The sequence below is a fragment of the Centroberyx affinis genome, unplaced genomic scaffold (assembly GCF_046629955.1).
Source record: "Centroberyx affinis isolate AG114_WGS23_722 - 3 ecotype Tasmania unplaced genomic scaffold, CSIRO-AGI_Caff_v1 ptg000441l_1, whole genome shotgun sequence".
Taxonomy (NCBI): domain Eukaryota; kingdom Metazoa; phylum Chordata; class Actinopteri; order Beryciformes; family Berycidae; genus Centroberyx; species Centroberyx affinis.
Genome location: NW_027279104.1, coordinates 81,652 through 107,516, shown reverse-complemented (window position 1 = coordinate 107,516; position 25,865 = coordinate 81,652). Strand labels below are relative to the sequence as shown.

The 25,865-nt window shown below is 40.0% G+C and overlaps 1 protein-coding gene across 1 annotated transcript in view; it reads right to left on the bottom strand.

Annotated features, from left to right (window-relative positions):
* Positions 1–11,567: 11,567 nt before the first annotated feature.
* The window catches only part of spg21 (SPG21 abhydrolase domain containing, maspardin), a 35,070-nt gene continuing 20,772 nt past the window's right edge, over positions 11,568–25,865 (bottom strand). The window contains 6 exon segments of the mRNA XM_071516988.1: positions 11,568–12,203; positions 12,386–12,526; positions 12,666–12,773; positions 13,893–14,001; positions 14,117–14,262; positions 14,368–14,448. Coding sequence (XP_071373089.1) covers positions 12,078–12,203; positions 12,386–12,526; positions 12,666–12,773; positions 13,893–14,001; positions 14,117–14,262; positions 14,368–14,448 — 711 coding nt within the window. The 3' untranslated portion in view covers positions 11,568–12,077.

The window sequence follows — 25,865 nt, the reverse complement described above, 5'->3', positions numbered from 1 at the left end:
AGGTCTGAACATTCCGCGCAATACACACCCATTATAAAATCTGAAACTGTCCAAAAGTCGTATAAAACGTAATCTGCGATTGCGTAAAAACCGTAGTAGCTATTGAAAAGTGTCTTTAGACCAACAGAGTTCAAAGTCTTGTGACCCGTGTAAACTTTTAATCATGTTTCTGCGACAAAGTATGACCGAGTGGCGTGGCTCCAAAGAGGGGCCGATTTGATGAATTTGTGCGATTTTTTTTCCGATTCTCCATTCATTTCAATGGGCCGAAAATCGCACGTTTTCGCACTTCGTGCGAAAACTTTACGTACAATCTCTAAGAAAAGTCATAGCACTTGATTCCCGTTCAAGGCGCACGTTTTGATGTATTTTGAGGGGTGTCGCGGCTACGCTGCGAGACTAGTTACATACCGAAGTTTTGCAAGGAAGAATAATAATAATAATAATAATAATAAGTATGAGCAATATTAAGAGTGTGCTCCTTTGCCTTGCAAAGCAGGCACACTAATAAAAATAATAAGTATGAGCAATATTAAGAGTGTGCTCCTTTGCCTTGCAAAGCAGGCACACTAACTAGAAAATTTCAGGAAATTTTGAGTGTGCCTGCTGCTTGGTGCGCATCTCCATCCCTCGCACACACACAAACACAAACAGTATGACAGTATTAAACAGTATTAAACAGTATTAACTGTCGACCTAGCCAATCACGGGCAGGTGTGACAATTTCTGCCCAGAGACCGAGTCACTAGTTGCTATGGATACAGGCCCCCCTGTGGCGGGAAACTTTGAACTAATGTTTCATTAGCACTCACAATAAGCCAAGACTGTCCCCGAACAAATCCCTGTATCTCGAAAAGTAAAGCTTGCATCGAAAATGTTTTTTCACTTTGAGCGTCCCAAGACTTCACTGGCTACACTGATGTATGACATGTGTCTGTATGATTTTAAAAAAAGGAGCTGTGATAAAATATAAATCACCTTCTTTTCTTCTTCTCACTCTGGGTTTGAGCGGTCAAATTACATGGAAGCGGATGGGAGTGTCGGAAAGCACTCCCTGCCCTTTTGGGCGATTTATTCAAAAACCGTGGGTCCTATATCAATGGAAGTAACATTGGGTGAGAGAGGACAAAAATGTCTACAATTTGGTGTATAAATCTTGCTTGTAGAGTGGAAGCTGTGGGACTAAGATGATAATGTTTGGAAGATTTCTGATCAAACTTGAAGGCGTGGAGCTAGAGTGTGTGACGACATCACGTGCTCTAGGTCTGAACATTCCGCGCAATACACACCCATTATAAAATCTGAAACTGTCCAAAAGTCGTATAAAACGTAATCTGCGATTGCGTAAAAACTGTAGTAGCTATTGAAAAGTGTCTTTAGACCAACAGAGTTCAAAGTCTTGTGACCCGTGTAAACTTTTAATCATGTTTCTGGGACAAAGTATGACCGAGTGGCGTGGCTCCAAAGAGGGGCCGATTTGATGAATTTCTGCGATTTTTTTTCCGATTCTCCATTCATTTCAATGGGCCGAAAATCGCACGTTTTCGCACTTCGTGCGAAAACTTTACGTACAATCTCTAAGAAAAGTCATAGCACTTGATTCCCGTTCAAGGCGCACGTTTTGATGTATTTTGAGGGGTGTCGCGGCTACGCCCCGAGACTAGTTACATACCGAAGTTTTGCAAGGAAGAATAATAATATTAAGTATGAGCAATAATATAAGTGTGCTCCTTTGCATTGCAAAGCAGGCACACTAACTAGAAAATTTCAGGAAATTTTGAGTGTGCCTGCTGCTTGGTGCGCATCTCCATCCCTCGCACACACACAAACACAAACAGTATGACAGTATTAAACAGCATTAACTGTCGACCTAGCCAATCACGGGCAGGTGTGACAATTTCTGCCCAGAGACCGAGTCCCTAGTTGCTATGGATACAGGCCCCCCTGTGGCGGGAAACTTTGAACTAATGTTTCATTAGCACTCACAATAAGCCAAGACTGTCCCCGAACAAATGCCTGTATCTCGAAAAGTAAAGCTCACATCGGAAATTTTTTTTCACTTTGAGCGTCCCAAGACTTCACCGGCGACACTGATGTATGACATGTGTCTGTATGATTTAAACTAAAGGAGCTGTGATAAAATATAAATCACCTCCTTTTCTTCTTCTCACTCTGGGTTTGAGCGGTCAAATTACATGGAAGCGGATGGGAGTGTCGGACGGCACTCCCTGCCCTTTTGGGCGATTTATTCAAAAACCGTGGGTCCTATTTCAATGGAAGTAACGTTGGGTGAGAGAGGACAAAAATGCCTACAATTTGGTATATAAATTGTCCTTGTAGAGTGGAAGCTGTGGGACTAAGATGATAATGTTTGGAAGATTTCTGATAAAACTTGAAGGCGTGGAGCTAGAGTGTGTGACGACATCACGTGCTCTAGGTCTGAACATTCCGCGCAATACACACCCATTATAAAATCTGAAACTGTCCAAAAGTCGTATAAAACGTAATCTGCGATTGCGTAAAAACCGTAGTAGCTATTGAAAAGTGTCTTTAGACCAACAGAGTTCAAAGTCTTGTGACCCGTGTAAACTTTTAATCATGTTTCTGCGACAAAGTATGACCGAGTGGCGTGGCTCCAAAGAGGGGCCGATTTGATGAATTTGTGCGTTTTTTTTTCCGATTCTCCATTCATTTCAATGGGCCGAAAATCGCACGTTTTCGCACTTCGTGCGAAAACTTTACGCACAATCTCTAAGAAAAGTCATAGCACTTGATTCCCATTCAAGGCGCACGTTTTGATGTATTTTGAGGGGTGTCGCGGCTACGCTGCGAGACTAGTTACACGCCGAAGTTTTGCAAGGAAGAATAATAATATTAAGTATGAGCAATAATATAAGTGTGCTCCTTTGCATTGCAAAGCAGGCACACTAATAATAATAATAATAAGTATGAGCAATAATAAGAGTGTGCTCCTTTGCCTTGCAAAGCAGGCACACTAACTAGAAAATTTCAGGAAATTTTGAGTGTGCCTGCTGCTTGGTGCGCATCTCCATCCCTCGCACACACACAAACACAAACAGTATGACAGTATTAAACAGTATTAACTGTCGACCTAGCCAATCACGGGCAGGTGTGACACTTCGTGCGAAAACTTTACGTACAATCTCTAAGAAAAGTCATAGCACTTGATTCCCGATCAAGGCGCACGTTTTGATGTATTTTGAGGGGTGTCGCAACTACGCCCCGAGACTAGTTACATACCGAAGTTTTGCAAGGAAGAATAATAATAATACTAGAAAATTTCAGGAAATTTTGAGTGTGCCTGCTGCTTGGTGCGCATCTCCATCCCTCGCACACACACAAACACAAACAGCATGACAGTATTAAACAGTATTAAACAGTAACCTAACTGTCCACCTAGCCAATCACGGGCAGGTGTGACAATTTCTGCCTAGAGACCGAGTCACTAGTTGCTATGGATACAGGCCCCCCTGTGGCGGGAAACTTTGAACTAATGTTTCATTAGCACTCACAATAAGCTAAGACTGTCCCCGAACAAATCCCTGTATCTCGAAAAGTAAAGCTCACATTGGAAAATTTTTTTCACTTTGAGCGTCCCGAGACTTCACTGGCGACACTGATGTATGACATGTGTCTGTATGATTTAAACCAAAGGAGCTGTGATAAAATATAAATCACCTTCTTTTCTTCTTCTCACTCTGGGTTTACGTACAATCTCTAAGAAAAGTCATAGCACTTGATTCCCGATCAAGGCGCACGTTTTGATGTATTTTGAGGGGTGTCGCAACTACGCCCCGAGACTAGTTACATACCGAAGTTTTGCAAGGAAGAATAATAATAATATTAAGTATGAGCAATAATAAGAGTGTGCTCCTTTGCCTTGCAAAGCAGGCACACTAATTAAGTATGAGCAATAATAAGAGTGTGCTCCTTTGCCTTGCAAAGCAGGCACACTAATAAGTATGAGCAATATTAAGAGTGTGCTCCTTTGCTTTGCAAAGCAGGCACACTAATAATAAGTATGAGCAATATTAAGAGTGTGCTCCTTTGCCTTGCAAAGCAGGCACACTAATAAAAATAAGTATGAGCAATATTAAGAGTGTGCTCCTTTGCCTTGCAAAGCAGGCACACTAATAACTATGAGCAATATTAAGAGTGTGCTCCTTTGCCTTGCAAAGCAGGCACACTAATAAGTATGAGCAATATTAAGAGTGTGCTCCTTTGCCTTGCAAAGCAGGCACACTAATAATAATAATAATAAGTATGAGCAATAATAAGAGTGTGCTCCTTTGCCTTGCAAAGCAGGCACACTAATAATAATAATAATAAGTATGAGCAATATTAAGAGTGTGCTCTTTTGCCTTGCAAAGCAGGCACACTAATAATAAGTATGAGCAATATTAAGAGTGTGCTCCTTTGCCTTGCAAAGCAGGCACACTAATAAGTATGAGCAATATTAAGAGTGTGCTCCTTTGCCTTGCAAAGTAGGCACACTAATAAGAATCAGACCAAAAACAATAGGTCTTCCCAGCTACGCTGTGAATACCTAATAATAATGAATCTGACCAGAAACAATAGGTCTTCCCAGCTACGCTGTGAATACCTAATAATGAATCTGACCAGAAACAATAGGTCTTCCCAGCTACGCTGTGAATACCTAATAATAAGAATTCAGCCAGAAACAATAGGTCTTCCCAGCTACGCTGGGAATACCTAATAATAAGAATCAGACCAAAAACAATAGGTCTTCCCAGCTACGCTGTGAATACCTAATAATAATAATAATGAATCTGACCAGAAACAATAGGTCTTCCCAGCTACGCTGTGAATACCTAATAAGAATCAGACCAAAAACAATAGGTCTTCCCAGCTACGCTGTGAATACCTAATAAGAAGAATCCGTCCAGAAACAATAGGTCTTCCCAGCTACGCTGTGAATACCTAATAATAATAAGAATCCAGCCAGAAACAATAGGTCTTCCCAGCTACGCTGTGAATACCTAAATAGAAAATACATAGCTTCAGCTAAATATATCAGTACTGCACATATATCTCAAAATGTTTTGGCATTTAAAAATACAGATCCCCTACAAAGCAAATGGAAATGAAGGGAGGCTAAACTTTCCCTATGTACAGGCAGAAGATACTAGCCTTATGAAACTTAAAAAACTGCACATACAAATGGCCAATAGAACATGCAGTCAGCTGCAGTAGGCAAGTCTGCCCTAACAGCTTGGGCTCTGCTTCAAGTTAGGAATAGAGCCACTGGTTCATAGCCACCCTCCACACTTTCAAATAAATATGAGCCCAACAACAATGAAGGAGGACTGGAATGAGTGCAGCACATATCAGTACACAAACAAGAAAAACATATATATCAAATCAAATATATGTTCAAAAAATACAAGTTCAAACAAATTCAGAGAAAACACCCTAATGATAATCACATTTCAAATTTCATTCAAACCTTTTGGGTGTTTCAGTTTGTAAAGTATGTATCCAAAACGCCTCTCTCTGCAGAAGTGTCTCTCTATCTTTGAAAAGAGGGGGCTCTTTTCAAAGGTCTGACTACTTCTACACCTTGGAACCTCAAGGAACACACGTCATGGCCTGCTGAATTAAAGTGTCTCGCTACTGAGGACTTCTCATCCCTATTCCTAATGCTACTTTTATGATCAGATTTCCAGGTTTTTCATTCTCTTTTAGTTTTACCAACATAGCACATCCCACATGGGCATTTCAAAAGGTATACTTGTATTATAAAATGTAAAAACAACATCCTGGCTTTGAGTACAAACATTACAATGGATACTAACATGAGTTTTGGAATTCCTTTATGATTTATCTGAGTATAGGTTGAAGTATGCAATGAGTTGAACTACTGTATTTATACATTTTGATCACCTACCATTCATTAAGGCTTGCTATGCCATGGCCATCCCACACTAGCTCTGTCCCCCACCTTGGCCACCCCAGTCAAAATGTCACACCACTGCGGCTGCTTACATAGAAAATGAATGGGAAACGTGGAAATGTTACTGAGGAACATTTACAGTGGAAATGACAGAACCTGTGAAAACGCACCATAAGGGGAGGCTTTTCAGACATTTATGTGGAGTATTCAGCATCAGAGCATGACAGCATAATATTGAAGAGCATTTCCCCCCCTCTAGGATACCTCATTGTGGGGGCCAGAAACCCATCATCATCCTCACCCCTTTTAGGGAGCCACTACATTTTTATTGAGCAAGCCTTTGGGTAGCTCAAGACCCAGTGGAGGTGTTTATTCTTGAAAGCACTGTAGGTTGATCACTTGTCTGTCATCAGTGATCACAATATGTCATGCAGTTGGTGATGTGATGGATGACAAGAAATCTGAAGACTTAGATCTTGTGGAACCTCAAGCTGCTCCAAGGCTAGAGGTAGAAGAGGTCAGTGGAGCACTCTTGAGAGCACGCCTTGCTGCTGGGATTTCTGCACCTAGGAGGATCCCTGGACACTTGCAGGAGCATGACTACATGCAAATTGCACTCACTGAACATTTGAATGCCTAAATGCTTATCTAAAACATGGTTAAAAGGAAAAAACATGAGAATGAGAATTTGCACATGCTTACCAGATATTCCCAATACGTGGCTACACAACAACGATATGGATACATTGACCTTAATTGTGAACGTTCATCAGAGAACGATTGGGAAGAAAGTAAGCTGAATTTGTCTGTGCAAACCTCAAAGTAGCTAGGTAATATTAATGTAAGGCATGAGTCTTTTCACACAGTGGCAATGATTATGAAGAGTTATAACTTTTCATAAGGTGGCACAAATTATAACATAAATATTCCTACAATGTTTAAAAATCAGTCTCATAAAGTTAACTATCAATTTGTAATATCAGCTAACAACTGAACAATTATAATTGAAAATTCAATTTATTAATAGTTAATCTAAATTAAAATACAATATTATACATTTAGTTAACACTAAATTAATAATAGTGATCATTTAACTAAGGGTTGAAGGATAAGGTGAGGTCTTTAACAGCAGAGGTTGCTTCATTAATGCATTATGTAATATAGACACCAGACCCTTTTAGAATCAACACACAATTCTTTGAAAAAAAGTAGTAAAAGTAACACGAACGAATACAAACTATTCACAGGCGTGTATGTATGAATGTGTGTGTGTTTATGTATGCGTGCATGTGTCCTTATTAGGGCTGCAACTAACGATTATTTTCATTGTCGATTAATCTGTCGATTATTTTCTTGATTAATCGATTAGTTGTTTGGTCTATAAAATGTCAGAAAATGGTGGAAAATGTCGATCAGTGTTTCCCAAAGCCCAAGATGATGTCCTCAAATGTCTTGTTTTGTCCACAACCCAAAGATATTCAGTTTACTGTCATAGAGGAGTAAAGAAAACAGAAAATATTCACATTTAAGAAGCTGGAATCAGAGAATTTTGACTTATTTTTCTTTATAAATTACTCAAACCGATTAATCGATTATCAAAATAGTTGGCGATTAATTTAATAGTTGACAACTAATCGATTAATCGATTAATCGTTGCAGCTCTAGTCCTTATCTAGACATGCTCACACATACCAGCCGGCTGCTGGTGCTTTGTTAGAGAGAGGAACAAAGGGTTATAAACCATAGGTCTAGATGGAGGGAAAGCTGTGTAGGCTAGGGTGACCACCTCTTAATTGTTCTGTTGCAGAACAGCAGACGTGATTTTGCGGGACAATGCGAGACATGTGGGAGAAAGAGAAATGACTATTATTAGGCTATGTAAATATCACTTTAATATTAGACGGAATGCCTATTTTCAGTGCTGTTGGATATTAACCTGCTTTAAATCATCGGTAGGCTTTATGAAATGTTTATTTTAATGACACTAGGACCTATTGAATCCAATAAATATAATTAATTTAAATATAACAGGCTAACAGCTTGGTTGAAGATCACATTTTATGCAAGAATAGGAGAGATAAACAGACCAGTTTCCTTAAGTAGCAACTAGAAAATGCACAGTTAAATATATAAGTATGTTGTTTAGTAAAAAAAATAAAAATAGGCCTAATCATTGAAATGCGGAACACTGCTTATGACGTGCGGGACACGGGACAAACGTTCCAATTTCAGGACTGGTCACCCTAGTGCAGGCCTAGATGGACTTAGATAGGATCCCTGAATTTTCATTCAGCTCAGTTCACTAACAATGGAATATGAGAAGAACAATATATTCTTTGATATTATGAGATCATGTTATCATGTATCATGTTATCATGCATTAATTATGTTAGTGGAGAAAAATGCATACAAACCCCTAAGTTTGTGCATTTATCCTATCTATCATGAGGGATGGCAGTTTGGTGTTAACAGATCAACAGTTGGTAAATGCAATGCATCTCAACAATTTAACATTAGTTACAGTTTCCAATCACTTCATTGAATATATCTGTTATTTTCCTAATGCTGTTGCTATGCTATATGCCCAGTTGTTACAGTCTGACTGTTCGTCGAATTGTGCGCGGTTCAAAACTTGCGGTTTCAAACTCTGGTTTCCTAGGGTAAAGGATTGTTCCGTTGTGTCCTGATGTCTGGGTCGGTGATCCAGCTGTATTTCTCTCTGTTGGCCACTTCTGTTACGTGTAGAGGGGGAAAGAGAAGAGAGTGTTGTGCTCACCAGCACGTCGTACTTCTGGTGTAGGCCTCTGGTTCAAAAAAGTCAATATGCAGTTTGCTTCTGCAGGGAAGAGGGTAGGCTGCACGAATTCACTCCGTTTTGGAGCAGACAGGAGACAGTACAGGCCTTGGGCCTGCAGGGACACCAGTCCCTCTGGGCAGCCAGCAGGAAAGAGAGAGAGCCCAAGAGAGCCTGAGAAAAACCCTTGGTTTTTAAGATAAGTGATTTCACACCTAGGTGTGAAATGGCTGGGCAGTTTTGGATGTTCAGGGGGATTAATACAGGAAACCGTTGTAGTTCTTTACATAGGGAACTAGTTTTCAGGACAGCTGAGGGTATTGTACCTACACATCTATGCAATCTCCATAGACAAACATTTGCAGTAGAATTGGCAGTACTGAAGAGCTCAGCGACTTTCAATGCGGCACAAGACACATTTCCACTGCGCTGGACAATAAAGCTCTATTCTATCTTTCCAAAAAGTCAGTTCATCAAATTTCTTCTCTGCTAGAGCTGCCCCAGTTAAATCAACATTAAGAACAATATTTTTTCCAACAAAATCATACCACATTATCAAGATAAAACAGGAATACATGTGGCAGAGAGCTGGACTATCCAAAATGGCTGCACAGTTGATTGAAAATGCTTTTAATTTCAAACCAATTCCTTTCAGTCCAGTTGTAGCACGTTTTGCTCCACGTGATGGATTGGAAGCGCTTGATTGTGATGGCAGGACTGCCCTTTTTGCACACAAACTCCACCTAGGTCTCCCACATTTATTCAATTATTATATAGTGTGTTGCTTTTGTTTTCTCTTTCCATTTTTATTGCTTGTTTTTATATTATTTTTCCTTTTCCCCACTGAATCATAGTACTTTTGTTGCAATGAACCCCATGGGGATGAATGGTTTAATCTTATCTCATATTAAATACCCTGCTCTGGATTTGTGGTTACAAACTCTGCCTCTTTCATGTGAATGCGCTCATAGCTGGTCTGCTAAATCCAGGGTTGACAACCACCTTTGTGAGACCAGTTATCCAGGATTGCCATTGTGAGGTTTTGTCAAGCCAGCTGACGCAAAGAAACCCTGGTTATGTTAAACTTCCTTCGCAGTATACAAACCCAGGTTAGGCCTGCCAATATCATCCACCTGCAGAGCCAGAGTTATAGACCTGCAGGTAGATGCTTCTGGAGGCTGCTTCCAATGAGTCGCGTGCTTCATAATTTTCATTGGCAGGGGCTACCTCCTGCACAAGCTCCAGACAGAGGTCCTTAGGATCCCCCCCACCCTTGTGTGACAGCACTGTCTTCCAATGGATTTTTGAAATCAATTATTTAAAAGTGTTAGCAACTCCTATCATACACTTCTCTAGCGGTGACAGAGTGGCAACATGGATGCCCTTGAAGAGACTAGGGGCCCTATTTAAACAATCCATGGCGCATGGTCTAAAGCACATGGCGCAAGTGCATTTAAGGCGTGTCCAAATCCAAATCGCTAGTTAAACGACGCACAATGTGGGCGCAAAGTAGGGCTGGGCGATATATCGATATTATATCGCTATCGTGATATGAGACTAGATATCGTCTTAGATTTTGGATATCGTAATATCGTGATATGGCATAAGTGTTGTCTTCTCCTGGTTTTAAAGGCTGCATTACAATAAAGTGATGTCATTTTCTGAACTTACCAGACTGTTCTAAAACAGGGAAGGAAACCCTGTCTTTGCATTTTATTTTGATCACAGTCTTGTTTTAATGAAAGTGCTTGTGACATCTCACATGTGGCTTTGACTTGCAACTGAACATTTAGCCTACTTCGTAGAAAATACCGAGATATATATCGTGTATCGTCATTCAGCCTAAAAATACCGATATGATTTTTGGTCCATATCGCCCAGCCCTAGCGCAAAGTAAGGCGCAAGGAGCAAAGGGGTTGTACTAAGTCCCTTAATTAATCATAGGTGTGTTTTGGGCGTAACATGAACTCAACCAATCAGAGTGTCATCTCACATTCCCTTTAAGAGCCAGGTGCGCTTGCACCTTGGCACATTGCTATTTAAATGGTGCATTCGGCACATTTGACAAACGAACGGTTTTCTGCTGAGGAAACGGATCTGCTCATGCGCGATGGCAATGTGTGTGTGCGTCGGGTAGGCCTACGTTGTGTGTCGGGTGAAGGTACGAAGCCTTTGCAGTTTATTTTCATGACTTTTTGTTGGGTTGTGCTTTTTACATACTTACTGTGCGGTTTTTCTTGGTTGTAGGTTGCGTAATTAGCAATTGGTAATGTGTGATGATGGTTAACGGGACATGTACATTGCGCATTTGGCACTGCATAATGGTTAAAGTATATGGCAATTTGGCAACAAAATACATGTCAGGAATGAAGTAAAGTGCAAATTTTCATAGTAGATGATCCTATTTTTCTATTTTGCATGGTAACGTGTGTGAGAGAGAGAGAGAGAGAGAGACTGACAGACTTTACCAGGTTTTTGTTGGTCAATGGCACAATCGCTTTCCGTTGCCTCAAGATAGCAATGTGCCAACAATGCGCCAACAATGCGCCAACAATGCACCTGACCACACCTCATTTTAAGACCAACACCCCCGGGGCGCAAAGATGGGCGCAAGTACATTTGCTATTTACACAACGTGGGCGCTGGCCGTGAAAATGACAACTGCGTAGGTCGGAAACTAGCAATGACAGTTGCGCTGCCCTTTGTGCCGCTTTGCACCGGGTGTGAGATAGGGTCCTTGGAGTATTTACTGCACTGCCACACTGAAAAGGCAAATACCTTAACTTGCATCACCACACCATATGGGTAGAAATAACACCATTGCACAACACATGAAATTCAGTACTTTTACTGTATTACTAAATAAATGGCTAACGTAACAATTTTATTTAATTGCACACCAGTGTGATCATTTTCTGACTTTCTGATCAATTGTAAACTGCTAGTAAACCACAAAAGAAACATAACTTGAGGAAAACATGAGATTTGGGCAATTTAAAAGTGCAACAAATAATTTCATTTCACATAAGGCAAAGGCGTCATGGTGCCATCATACAACATTTTCAAAGCAAAGCAGCCAACTACAACTTATGTACAAGTGATTATCAAAATATTGCTTCTTCTGTAAAATACAAATATAATCAATTGAACTTGATTGACTATTCAGCTTCATAGAAAAAAATGCCACAGTGGTGATCTAACTAAAGCCCTTCTGAAATGAGGGGCTCAGTAGATCTGTGTAAAGAATTGTGGTCAGTGGGTAATGGTTGAAAATGTCTGGCTATTTGATGGTCAGGGGAAAGCAGCCATAGTTCTGCTTTTTATAGAGGCTATAAGGGCAATGTAGTCTCATTGGTCATCTTCAGTGTCTTTGTCATCACTCAGGTGACTCTTCTGTACCTCCAGCTCCTCAGCACTTACCATGGCAGGGTTGATGGCAGCATATCTTGTTCCGTGGAACTGACGCAAATGAATCTGTGAATACAAAATGACCAAAGAGTAGCACTAGATTACTTTTTTTTTTATTTTATTTATTCCAGCCAGAAACCACCATGAGGAACATTTGTCACCCCAACAAGCCTACTTCCTCTGCAGCTGCCATTTTCAGAACACATTAGCCATCACTTCTTAACAATATGAGTAGTGTCCCTCCTTACTTGTATGTAGAGGTTGACTTCTGCACTCCTGCACAGGTAAGGGAAGTTTCCACCTGTTTTGAGATGAGCTCGCCTGGCATTTGGATACAGCTTATACATTTCCTCCTTGGCTTCCAATGAGAGTGCACTCTGATCAAACACCTCAACAGCAAAAATGGACACATAAACGAGTAATACAATATTTAATTTCATCAGTCAGACACTCATGGATGGTATACCTAATAAACCTCAACTGGGACAGATTATTTACCTGGTCAATACAAAAATGCTTAGAACTTACATCAATAATGGTCACAGCAACATCCTTTATTTTGTGTGGCTCCACATAAGAGTTCTGACAGTTTAGTGTTAGCCGGGATGCTAGCTCACTTTGGTTTAGGCTCTCCAACTACAGCAGACACAGAAAACATGGAGGGAGAAATGAAGCAAAACAGACAGCATTGGCATTTAACAGCGCTGCTGCTAGCCTGGGATCAGAGACTTGATTTATCCATTTCATTCATTATCATCTGATAGACAAAACTGATTCAAGATCACTCTACTCGAATAACTATAAGAGGTAACAGCACCAAGTTACCTATTTACCAAGTTTGAAAACTTTGCTGCAATGCATTTGTGTGATAGGCGAGGTTGAAATGTGCCTTTGGACACACTGAAACTGGAATACACGGTGGGGCTCTCTGGAACATCAAGGTTAAGCCACCATTACTGCTAAATGTATGGAGTTCATAAGGGATATGTTTAAAAATCCATGGCCACATCATCCAAAATCAACACTACTTTGATTTCTTGTAACAAAAGTGATGATAAAGTTATAAAAGACATGGTTGCACTAATGATTCCATTTCATTTAGCCTTAGTGATAGCTAGTATTTTGCTTCACTTATTTTTACCATTACCAAGAGAATCAAACCAATGACTTATATTAAATGTTTCCTTAGCCATAGATAAGAATGGTGTGGCAAAAAGGCCACGCCTGCAAAGTGCGGTACAAGTGCAAAACCCTATTCAATTTCTATGGTCAAAACAATAAATCAACATTTTCTGTGGTTGCTTTTTCTGTGTTCTAATAATTTATGTGAAATTGATAAGGTGTAAATAATTTTCATGGCTGTCAAACAACAGCAAGATCATTAAAATGTTTTTTCTTGAAGTCTCAAAATGCTAATATGACTCAGAAGTTTGCACGGAAGTTTGCTAGCTTGTTAGCATCTTGTGACTTCCAGAAAAAAAACATTTTAATGATGATGCAGTTCTTTGATAACTGAAATGGTAACGACAAATCATTTACACCATATAGATTTCACATGAATCAGAATACAGAAAAAGCAACCACAGAAAAAGTTGATTTTTTGTTTTGCCCATAGAAATACAGCGGGGCATATCACTTGTACCACACTTTGTGGGCGTGGCCTGTTTGAAATGTCATGCGATTCTTATCTATAGGCTACTCTTAGGCCATTAACTACCTGACAAATGAACACTGAAATTACCCCTTAAGACTTACCCTGTCAACCATGAAGTCAATTGCACCTGCCATTTTAGGGTCTACAGGTCCTTTAGCAAAGTTCCCCAGAACAATCTTCTTCAACATGAAGGCTGGCATCAACCAAAAACTGAGGAAGATGGGAATGAAACATCATTAACTCACTCATGTAACATGGCAGAATAGAATCTGGGAAATAAGGATCAATCATTGGTGGCAACATGGTCAATAAATCAACTGACTACCTATTTGCTGTCCAGGTCTGGTTAAAGATGGAGGTATCACTGAATGAGTTGCACAGTATCAAGGAGTGCACCCGGGGGGACTTGTGTGTGCACTCAGCAAACTTCTGGGCCAAGAATCCACCCAAGGATGCACCAAAAAGATGAACCTTCACCAAAGGGGAAAAAAGTATTCATAATTAGTTCATCATTAGAAATAAAGAATGAGCGAGACAGAGAGAGACATATGAACCAATAGCCAAATATAGGCTTACTTTATCCAGCTGCAAGTGATCGAGTAGCTTCCGAAATCCATCACAGAACTCCAAGAGATCCCAGTACACAGGATACTGCAACTAAGAGCAACAGAAAACAACATGAGAAGGAGTATACATAATTACATGTTTATTTTCTATACAGGGTTTTTCATGTAGGCCTCATGTTGTGAAAATGGAAATGTTTTGCTTGAATTCAGCCTGTTAATCACCTCAAGGTTTTCAAGTAGGCTAAGTTACCAATCACAGCTAATGTATTGTAAATTAACTAATTAACTAACTAATTGTAAAATACTATTGTTCAGTCCCTAGGCCAACCATGAATCTCCTCCCACTCATACAATCATTGCCAGCATTGGATATTAATAGTTGTCCAACTGTCCAGGACAAGTGGAACAGACTTGAAATCAGAACTGCATGGATCAAAAGAAACAATACTTTGATCTGAATTGATGCACATGTTCTCTCTGCGACTATAATCTGCCCGTTCTGTAGCATATAGGCACAGCAATAGGCATTGTAATTGTGCTTATAAAATTTTCTACAAATCTATGGTTTTCCATTGCTGTTGATTACAGCTTAGTTTGAGCTCAGAGAATGAACTGACTTTAGGATAAGAACGTTCCATAATGTTGTCATGACAGCTGACCCAGCGATGGGGTCAAAGTTCAATAGGTCGGCGTCACGCAATCGACTTGTGGGCATGGTCACCGTGGGGGAAAACAACGGGGTCCTCCCAACTGAAACTAATGGTATAAGCGCCAAATCTGACATTGTAAAATGCGAAAACTACTTATCAAATAATGGAAAAGAATAAAAGAAGTTATATGGAGGGGCTAGGTCAAAAGGACTTGGCTAGATATATCGCAAAACTATCAATAGTCAGAACTGATTGTCCTTACTCCATGAAAGAATGGACAAATGATCCTACACAATGGCCAGATGTGTCATTCCTGGACATTTTCTGCCGCCTTATTGAATCGCCCGGTAAGCAGCTGGCACATTGGCATTTTAAATTTACAACTAGAAAATTGCATTTCCTGTATAAAATGCTAGTGTGATTGCCGGAACAAACCTCGTCATGCATTGTGTGATGATAGTTATTCTTTCCTTACATGGTTATGGCTAATATTGTGAATTTATGCAGCCATGCCAATATAGCAAATTTGATTGCAATCTTGTTCAGACAATTACAGAACACGTTTGCTGGGCCATAACAAGTTATAGGAGGGTGAATTTCCTTTGCTATTATGGCCTGTCTGCTGTCTTCTCACTACTACATGGCGTGTTTTCACACACACTCTCGGAATCACATAGAACTTAAGTTCAGGATATTTATGTTTATTTGCCATGCAGTGCACGACACAGCAACTTTTCAGCATATCTTTCTTTTTTAGACTTTAGAAAAGGCAAAACTAAAGAATGTTTTCATAGCGTGCAGCCAAGATCAGTACTTTCCAGTGATTTGTTTTCCCCCACGTCGGCTGACAGAAATTTCGTTTTCCTCCTGTGCCGACTACTATAAACTGCCCTTAAGGGGTGCTCACTACAATTTATGCGCCCAAGTCGTGGCTGGGCTGTTTTTACGCACTGTCCAGCAGCTCTCCTGCACTACAGGAGGAGAACCTTGTGACCTGTGATCAGGTAATTGTTAGGAAAGCCTATGGGATCCATACCCCCCCTCTCATAACATAGGCCTAAATAAATTAAGTATCCTACAAATAGTAAGTATCCAGTATCAAGTGATAATTCAAAACCAGGTAAGATCATCATCCTACAATGTGTTGCATTTAAAATTCACATCAGTGCACATGGATTAATCAACAACAACAGTGAAGATATTGGTACATTGATCATTGAATATATATATGCTTCTGTGGTGATATGCAAATATGACCATCTACAGTGTATTTTCATTGTGTATTTCCATGAAATATGCACGCGGAGAAAATAGACTAGACGCTGAAACTATCGGCACAAGCTCCAACTGAAAAACAATAAAACAGATTATTCTTTTTTTCTGTCCTATGCTTTAGTATTATTTTATTACCCTTCCTTGTCTCTGTGAAGCACTTTGTAACTTCGTTCTGAAAAGTACTATATAAATAACATTTGATTTTCTTTCATTTTTCCCCACAGCCATCCACTCCTAAGAGGACAGCTTTATTTTGTTAATTGTAACATCTTGAATTACATTTTTACATTTTTACCCCATGTTATGAGGACATGTCTGAACTTTTTTCCCCCTCATTTTAAACTTTCTACTTTGTATTTTTCATTTTGTTTTTTCTTAACTTCCAGTCACATTTTCACATCATATCAATAGTTTTATATTTTTTTGGCCAAAAAGTCTAATATACTCATCCATGTCTAGAGTATTATTTACCTTCCATGTCTAGTATTAGTAGAGTATTAGTTATTACCTTCTCATGAGTCAAAATAACCAAGTTCTTTTATCTCTCATGTAGCATAATTTGTCGGAATGGTATTAAGAAAAGGGACAGTGTCAAGAATGAACTCTCACATGATGCTGAGGATACCACAATCACCAGTGCAGTTACAGTGCATGCAGCTCTGCTTCACCGTATTCTTTAACTTGTCTGTATACAGTAGAGAGGTCTACCTCTGTGGTGAATTTCTTGAACAACATGGGTTTTGCTACAAGAATTTCATATCTCAGGCTATTACTAGATTTTGTGCCTGCAAGCAGCTGCAGAGGGTTCAGAAATGCCAAAATCTAAAAAAGAACTAGATTGAGGGACAATTTGATGCCTTCATCAGGTCAGGATGTCTCTTTGAAAACCTGTTTTCAATTTCAGCAATGGCTGTGTCCAGAATGTTCAGAAGTGCTCTCTTGACAGACTGTGTCAGTATTTAAAAAGGCTTTGGCACATGGCTGTGCTTGCATTGCATGCACCACTACTAGGTGCAGTTGATGGTTGTAGCAATATATTAATATGGAACATGTTTGCCAATCTTTTTTGCAGTAATGCCTGCACTCAACCCCTTATGCCACCCATAGCACTGCCTGTTGTCAGACAGTTTTTGTCTGTTTACAAACAGAATCATTATTGACAGATTTTCTAAGTTGCATCTCTCCCAAGTCCCATCACTCTTTATACAAAACCCTGTTCATTTTTATTTTTCATTTATTAATTAATGACCACACGACCGAGGTCGGTGGAATTTGCTTTCGTTACACCATGGTGGGTAAGCTCAATTCAACAGTGTCAGTAACATCAAACAAAGACAGATATCAGCATCACATTAGACACATGACTGGCACAACAGACAATATACACAGATTACCACGAGACAGAAATCACAGACAATATTTACAAGATTGACAAGAGTTTTAAAGTGCAGATACATCTGTCAGGGTTAGTAAGAAGTGTTCAGAGTCCTTATTGCAGTGGGGAAAAAACTGTTTTTAAAATGGGATGATTTGGTGGGTAGGGACCTATAGCGTCTCCTAGAGGGCATCAGTTGGAAAAGGTGGTGAGCAGGGTGAGAGGGGTCAGAGATGGGTTTTTTTTGCTCTTTTGATTGTGCATTTGTGATAGTGATTCAACTGATGGGAGGGAGGTTCCAATAATCTTGGATGATTTATTGACCATGCGCTGCAGTTTTTTGCGTGTGTAACTGTCCGTGCTGCCGTACTAGACTGTTATGGATGAGGTGAGTATGCTTTCAATGATGGCTGTGTAAAACTGAAGGAGGAGGTTTTGTTTTACTTTGAATTTTTTGAGCTGTCTTAGGAAAAACAGTCTTTGCTGGGGTTTTTTTGGTAATGTGGTCTGTATTGATGTTCCATTTGAGAGTGTTGCTGATGTGTGTGCCAAGAAATTTGGCACACACAAGTTGTGTCAGCATTTCCATATTAGCATTTCCATGTTAATTTGATTTGAACACAAGACTCGCTAGAGCGAGTATACTACATAGCGAGTATACTAGATAGTATCTGTTCTTCTCTGTCTGGTTTTGTCCTAACAAGTTGGATATGGTTTCACCAGTTGCATCTCTCATCCTCATTTCTGCCCATGAGGATGAAGTTTGCAAACGGCAAAGGCTAGATGCATGTTTGTTGAGTCCCCTGTCTCCAATGCTGTTTTACAATTAGTTAAGTCTCTTCTGGTAAATACATTTGTGTCACTTATGGCCCCGAATTTTCGACAGGGGAAGCAGGTGTAGGGGTTAGTCTTGTATTCTCTTATATTGTCAATATATAGGCTATTATCAATAAAGGATCCCATACTGGATGACTGGACAATTATCTAATGTACTCCGTTTTAAACAGTTCCATCTGTCAAACAAATAACTAAAGACCTGTATATATCTAAAGTGCTCCCTTTCAAGTACTCTGTGTCAAAGATAACATAACTTAAAAATATAAACAGTGCTACACTGTTCTGTGTACAGAAGAGTGACTACCCATTGTCGAAAGTTGTCAAGACCTACACAGTTATGGTCATATACGTGATATTGCGTTGTTTGCACTGTTAAGGCCCATTCACACCTAGAGCGACAACTACAAACTATAACGATACACTGTTGCTCAAGTATTCACACTACGATATCGTCGCCGCCAAATATTCAGAGAAAAAATGGAGCATGACTACTTCACCAACATGCTTTTATTTTACTCGCTCTCAAAGGTAAATAACGACATAGCCGAAGGATTTGGGTTCATGAATTGCAGCAAGAGAGGAGCTGGCAGAATCAATAATGCTCTTTTACGGCGCTTTCATTACATTATTGTGCTTTGTTTATATGAGAGCTAGTGGTAGTCACCAAGCGAAGCTGTTAATTTCTTTACCAGTAGGGGACTCTGAACACCACATCTACTGTGGATCAAAGAGGCTATACTAGTCTACATATTGAGAGAAACACCTGTAATTTAACCGTGCTAAACGGGTTTTAAATAGGCTACTCGTTACCTTCAGGTCATAGCCATTAAAAAGATAGGATAATAATGGATTTGCCCTCGGCAGATCAGGTCGGCCAAGACATGATGCTATTTTGTTAGTTAGCAAGATAAGTAGCAAATATTCCAGGTAGCGAGTATATCCATGTCAGTAAACACACCTTACCACTAATCCCATGAGCACTTCCGATCCTGACCATTAAGTCACGTTTCTTTTCAACATTTTTTAGAGGCGATGGTCTTTGTCAAATAGCGCCGGATTCCTCTGGACTTCTGTAATCAGCTCCTCAGCAGCAATGCCATTACTGCAGTGAACTACCGAATTCTCCCACCCCGTCCTTTGTAGAACTTTATTTTGATTGGTTGAAAATTTTTATTGTTGTCTCTACAGCCCAAAAAATCGCTATGAGATGGAACCAACAGTATAGTTATAGTTGTTGTTTTGTATGTTTTTATAGTTATAGTTGTGTGCCACTTATATAGTATATCACTACAAAGCAGAGGGCAATAAAGAACACGTATTATACTACGGTGTGAAAGCCAAGAGGAGGCGAGACATCAATGGCCTGGCTTGCACTAGGTCAGCGTAGTCTTGTTACTGAGAAATCTGCTTTTCTGACCCTCTGCCCTGCTACATCTCTCTGTGCTGTCAATTTCACCTCTATCTTTACCTCGTTAAATTCCTAGCCTTTGACATTGTTACATTATCTACTCTGTTTTACTGCCTAGCAGCTATCTCTGGTACAGACTGCTCCTCCTCAGGATGAGTCCTTTTCCTTCTTTGAAAAATATTTTTCAATATTAATCTGGATTGAGGGAGCAAACATTCAGAGTCAGAGTTAAAAAGTTAATATTAACGTTATCAGTCCACTCAGTGGATATTGACTACCAGCTTTATACAGCGTGCTAATCTCAGAAATCCAGTTGTATTCCGAATAGGGCTGGGACGGTACTGAAATTTTCTTACCGCGGTGAAAAAGTAGTGCCCCCCTGCGGTTTGGCGGTTTACCGCCAACCCCAGACACTGCAACATTTTATATTGTTTATCAATATTTTATTTTGTATAATAAGTAGGCTATTGATATATTTATCAATATTATATTTTAAAATTTTCCTGTGAAATGATAAATACTGAGAACAAGAGTTAATAGAAGTAGTTTGAGGTACAGAGAGGAGCAGTGCTCACAAGACTAGAGCGCCTCGTATAGCCTAGGACTCGTAGTTATGAATAAGTAATGAGCAACAAAATCGTACTGTAGCCTATTTGTTATAGCCTCTCTGGTGTAGGTCTATACTCTAAATAAAAGCTACAGGTATGTCCATTCCACGTCTGTCCCTAAAGAACCGCTTGCGCAGCTGTTCAAGAACAATATTGGCCTTTTTACACCGGCTGGGGTTGAGATTTAAAATTTTAATTTCTCAAACACTGGAAAAAAAACACTGCAAGTACAGCAGGCTACAGCACACTGATAGACGGATGTGAAAGTCTCTCCCTCAAAACGTGTAAAGTAATTTCACACATATGATTACTGACATACCTTTAGAACAGTGGTTCTAGGGCTGGGCGATATGGACCAAAAATCATATCTCGGTATTTTTAGGCTGAATGGCGATACACGATATATATCTCGGTATTTTCCACGAAGTAGGCTAAATGTTCAGTTGTAAGCCAAAGCCACATGTGAGATGTCACAAGCACTTTCATTAAAACAAGACTGTGATCAAAATAAAATGCAAAGACAGGGTTTCCTTCCCTGTTTTAGAACAGTCTGGTAAGTTCAGAAAATGACATCACTTTATTGTAATGCAGCCTTTAAAACCAGGAAAAGACAACACTTATGCCATATCACGATATTACGATATCCAAAATCTAAGACGATATCTAGTCTCATATCACGATATCGATATAATATCGATATATCGCCCAGCCCTAAGTGGTTCTCAGCCTTTTTTGGGCCAGCGCCCCCCTATCCATTATCCAGGTCCCTTACTGCCCCCCATCAAATAAAATGTAGGCTAATTGTCTTCCCTGAATATTAATGTTGATTATTATCCTGTTTTTTATTATTATTATTATTATTATTATTATTATTTATAGCATTTATTATATTTATATTAGGCCTATATATTTATTCTTTATTGATATTCTTATTATTATTAGTAGTAGTAGTAGTAGTATTAGTATGATTATTATTCTGTGTTATATCATTAAAAAGCATGTCATTGAATGCCAAATAACAGATTTGTGCGGGTCACATATGTCACATAGCCTATGTCACATATTATGCAGCATGTAACTTTTTGGCATTAAATAGGGCAGAATTAATTTAGCAGATTTTTGAATGGAGTTTGGTCTGACATTGTTTTGTGCTATTCCAGGCAAATTAAACCTGGTAAATGTCCCATGTTTTGGGATTTCACATTTCCTTTTATTCATAGACTTATTATTATTATTAAAGATATAGACCCCAGTAGAATTCTAGAATGTTGCTGCAGTTCACTGGGAATTCTCACTTAAATCAGCATTTTCTTGCTCATTCCAAACAAACAGCTATATCTCAAAAATAAAAAGAAATTGACAATCACAAGTTTTTCCATTTTAAAAAACACATCTTTCACTTTCATTTGGTACCAAATACATGGCAAGGTGATGCAGGCCGTCTCCTTACTTGAGTGTCATTCACAGTAACAGTCGCCAAACAAATATGGAAAAAGTTGCCAAACTTAACGTTATATGGATAAAAGTAGCTGCAACCCGGTCAGTCCTCCTACCGACTCTTCGGCGCTCTGCCTCCCAGAAAACAGCGTCCGTCTGCGGCAGTGAGAGCCAGGTAGGTCCCGCTGTTTAGTGAAGCTGATCTTGTGTCTTGTTTTATCGAACAAGAACAAGCGATTTCCATCAAAAGACTTAAACTCACAATGTCTTCGTAACTTTCCACTACACACGGCGGGTCAGGTTCTGTCTCACAGCACAATCTGACAGCTTCCAGAAGGTTTTAAAAGTGTGACACTTAGCCGGCGAAGCCATTTTTAGATCTACCAGTGGAGGACAACTAAACCCGGGGAAAATCAAACGTCTCAGTGTCACCAGATAAATTATCCGGTTCCGGTTCATCGATGACAACTTGAAATATATATAAAACAAAGCTGATAACTTGATTTTCAGTTTTTGGTACATTTTAAACGATTTAAAAATGACGTGCGCTCTTTGGCGCTATAGTGAAATAAAGCCACTTGAATTGAATAGTGTTATAGTGTGTGTCTGGATGCTAGACGCTAAGTTGCTTTCACGGGAAGTCCGTCAGCGCAATATCCCTCTTATAAATTTGTAACCACGGCGATAACACAGCGTTATGCTCGGGAGAAATGAATGCTTTCAAGAGGAAGAAACTCTTAATTTCCTCCATGGGGAATACCAAGGAAGAGAGCATCCATTTTTTCGAAATTTTATAGATGATACTCTGACGTCCCGTTCCTGTGGCAGCATGAAGCTGCGCTACAGAAAGCTGACTGAAACACTGAAGTAAAGAGTATGGAAACGATACACCGTCTCCTCTAAGTAGTGGCAAGTTTCAACTCGTCTCGTCGTGAATCTTTGGTGTAAACTCGCCTTAAACAAACACCCCCCAAGAACACCTCAACGCCCCTCTTTCAAAAATATTGCTTCCAGCGACCCCCGGTGTTCAGAGAACAACAGTGCGAGGCGCACAGAGACATGAAGCATGCGATCGCCTGTCTGTGGATGACCTGAAAGCATTCATTGCGCAGTAGTATTGCGCTTCTGTATTTCCATGGAATATCCAAACATGAACATCGACAGCTACTCGACATAAACAGCCTTTTTTCAGACAAGCCATGCCAAAGAACCGCTTCAGAGAAATCCTGTGAGAATGTTGACTGTCGGTCGGAGGAATAGAGGAGAGCGAGACAGGTGCTGCGTAATCACGTTCCCAAAAGGATTTAATGGACAGAGCTCATTATGTGTATAAATATTTGACATTAAACAAGTGCAGTGCCCGTTCAAAATAGGCGTAGGCTATCAGTCGCTTGCTTTGAGCCCCGCTGCTGCACAGAGCGCTGTTCGCATGTTTATTCAAAGTTTATTAATTAATATTGAATGTGTCACATGTCCAATCCGACACTGTACGTCCTTGGATCCCCAACAATACACCCACCAAGTGTGAAGTAGATCGGACGAACTGTTCTCGAGATATGCGAAGGACACACAGACAGACAGAGATCCCTTGCTCTATAGTATGATGTTATTCATGCTGGTTATTTCCTTTTATTGTATACGATATATACAGTAACATAGGCTATATGAAATATGAGATGAGTGTGTAGGCCTATGTAAAGGCACATTCCAACAATTCCATTCAGTAAATTCAGATGAACAATCCTGTCATGTTTTTTACAGTTTGTTACCGTTTATCATTTAATTGGTAAGTCCCTTTTTGCCGTTTTGCTACTCAAGTGCTTTTTTGGCGCTGTGCCTGTAATATTTCATAAAGTATACAATAAAACGTCAAAAAAAAAATGCGGTGATGACGGTAATGAGCTCAACCCCGCGGTAGGTGTCACATGACCGCGGTAATGCTGTAATGCGGTAACCGTCACAGCCCTAATTCCGAATAACGTTAACTATTAGCTTGTCCTCTTGGCATGTAAAAAAAATATCCCTCACGCCCGTGTGTGCAATGGGAGGTGCAGACGGGTCCGTGCACCTCCCGTGCAGACAGACAGACAGACAAATCAATCAACAGAGAGGGGGGGGGAAACCCTGGATATTATTCAGGATATAAAGTTAATGTGGATAAAACAGAAGCCATGGTGATAGGAGGCATTGTTTCTCAACACACTAAGGATACCCTATCTCTTAAACCTGCAATAAGCGATATCAGACGTTCTAACCAACCCTGAAACAGGAGATTTAATTGAGACATAATGATATAAACCGATATCCACACACGTGGGCCAGCTGTGTTGCTGTTTTCACCTCTTTTCTAAAGCTTGTTGTCAAATTCCACTCTGGAATTAAGCTCCTCCCGGGCCATTCAGTAGCTTTTCATTTTTTTAAAGTACCTTGGCACCTCCCTCACTGTTTAAAAGTGGCCCTGACCCCTCCCATTCCTGAAAAAGCTTCTCATAATGGCAGAATCAATGAAGCAAGTGTGCAAACTTGTTAAACTAGTAAATTTCCTACCTACCTCTTCACTTGTCATTACGGGACATGTAACCTTCAGCGGGAGAAAGTTCTGTCAAAGCGAGACTGGTAACCGGTGAGACTTCTCAGCAGGTACGTTTATCTTAGCTATTAGCATTTATCTTTCCATTTGTCCTTCATAGGCTTCCGTACTGTAGTGGCTTTGCTGTGTGTTTCACAAATGCAGGGCTTAAAGCACACTGCACCATTACACCATTTATTTCTCTATAAAACTAGTCCAATAACAAGAACAATGAAAACAATTCACACATTTCTGTGCTGAATGAATGAATATTCAACATACAGCATTATTATTCCATAAACCTAGTGCAATAAGGATAACTGTGGAGCCCCCCAGGGGTCACCTGGTACAAAAAAAAAATTATGGGAAATCTGTGGGCACAGTTTTCTTACAATTTACTCCTGAACCGTGCCCACGGACTAGTAAACTATCCACACAGATTTGTAATATCTACGTTGATGACATCAAAGAGGGACTTTTAGGCCTACATACCGTGAGCCAGAGCCATTACACACCGCTTGGCATACATAGCCTGTAGTGAGCTGTAATAGCCATTAGGCACCTAGGCCTATATGTGAACCATAACCATTGATTGATCACATCAGTAGGTCTAATTTATGATCCGATGTGTGTTTTGGTGACAATATGAAACCCATTTACTCCCTATAAATCATGCTTGCAGAAAAAGTGTGCAGCTCTGTGGGCCGCTGTGGTGTCCCTGTTTGACGTTATCAATGTGCGCGGTCTACTAATCCACGGGCATGGTTTAGGACTCCGTGCGCACTGATTACTAATTCGAGGGCACGGTTTACTAAAAACCGTGCGCGGTTTACCAATTGGTGCCCGTATGGATTTCCACATCAATTATTTTTTTCTTACCAGGTGACCCCTGGGGAGCTCGGTAAAGAACAGCCAAACCACATTTTTATGCTGAATGACGATTGTAAATTGTGAAAGACAGGTCACGTTCCCGTCTGTCATTGCCGCTGTAACTATCACTCCCGGCAATGTGGTCAGATATCGGAGTGCGCGCATAGCGGCATTGTGTCTGGGATTTACCTCATGCGGAAAGAGTACTTTCTTTCTGCTGGTTGAGCACACAGTGCAGAACAAACACCCAGTTCCCTTAATTTGTCACACCAAGTGTCAAACGGTTTCCCGTCTGCACCCGTTTATTCAATCCATCTCTATCGCCGTTTGTTTTTTACTCCTGTCTCAGTGACGCGTGCATCTTCACCAGCTTTCATAAACTTCATTTCCATATTTCAGCTGTGCTACACTACGGAATCGGTGCTACATTCTGATAGAAAGTAGCTTGCTGTTCATTGGATAAAAAAAAACTTGCTCGC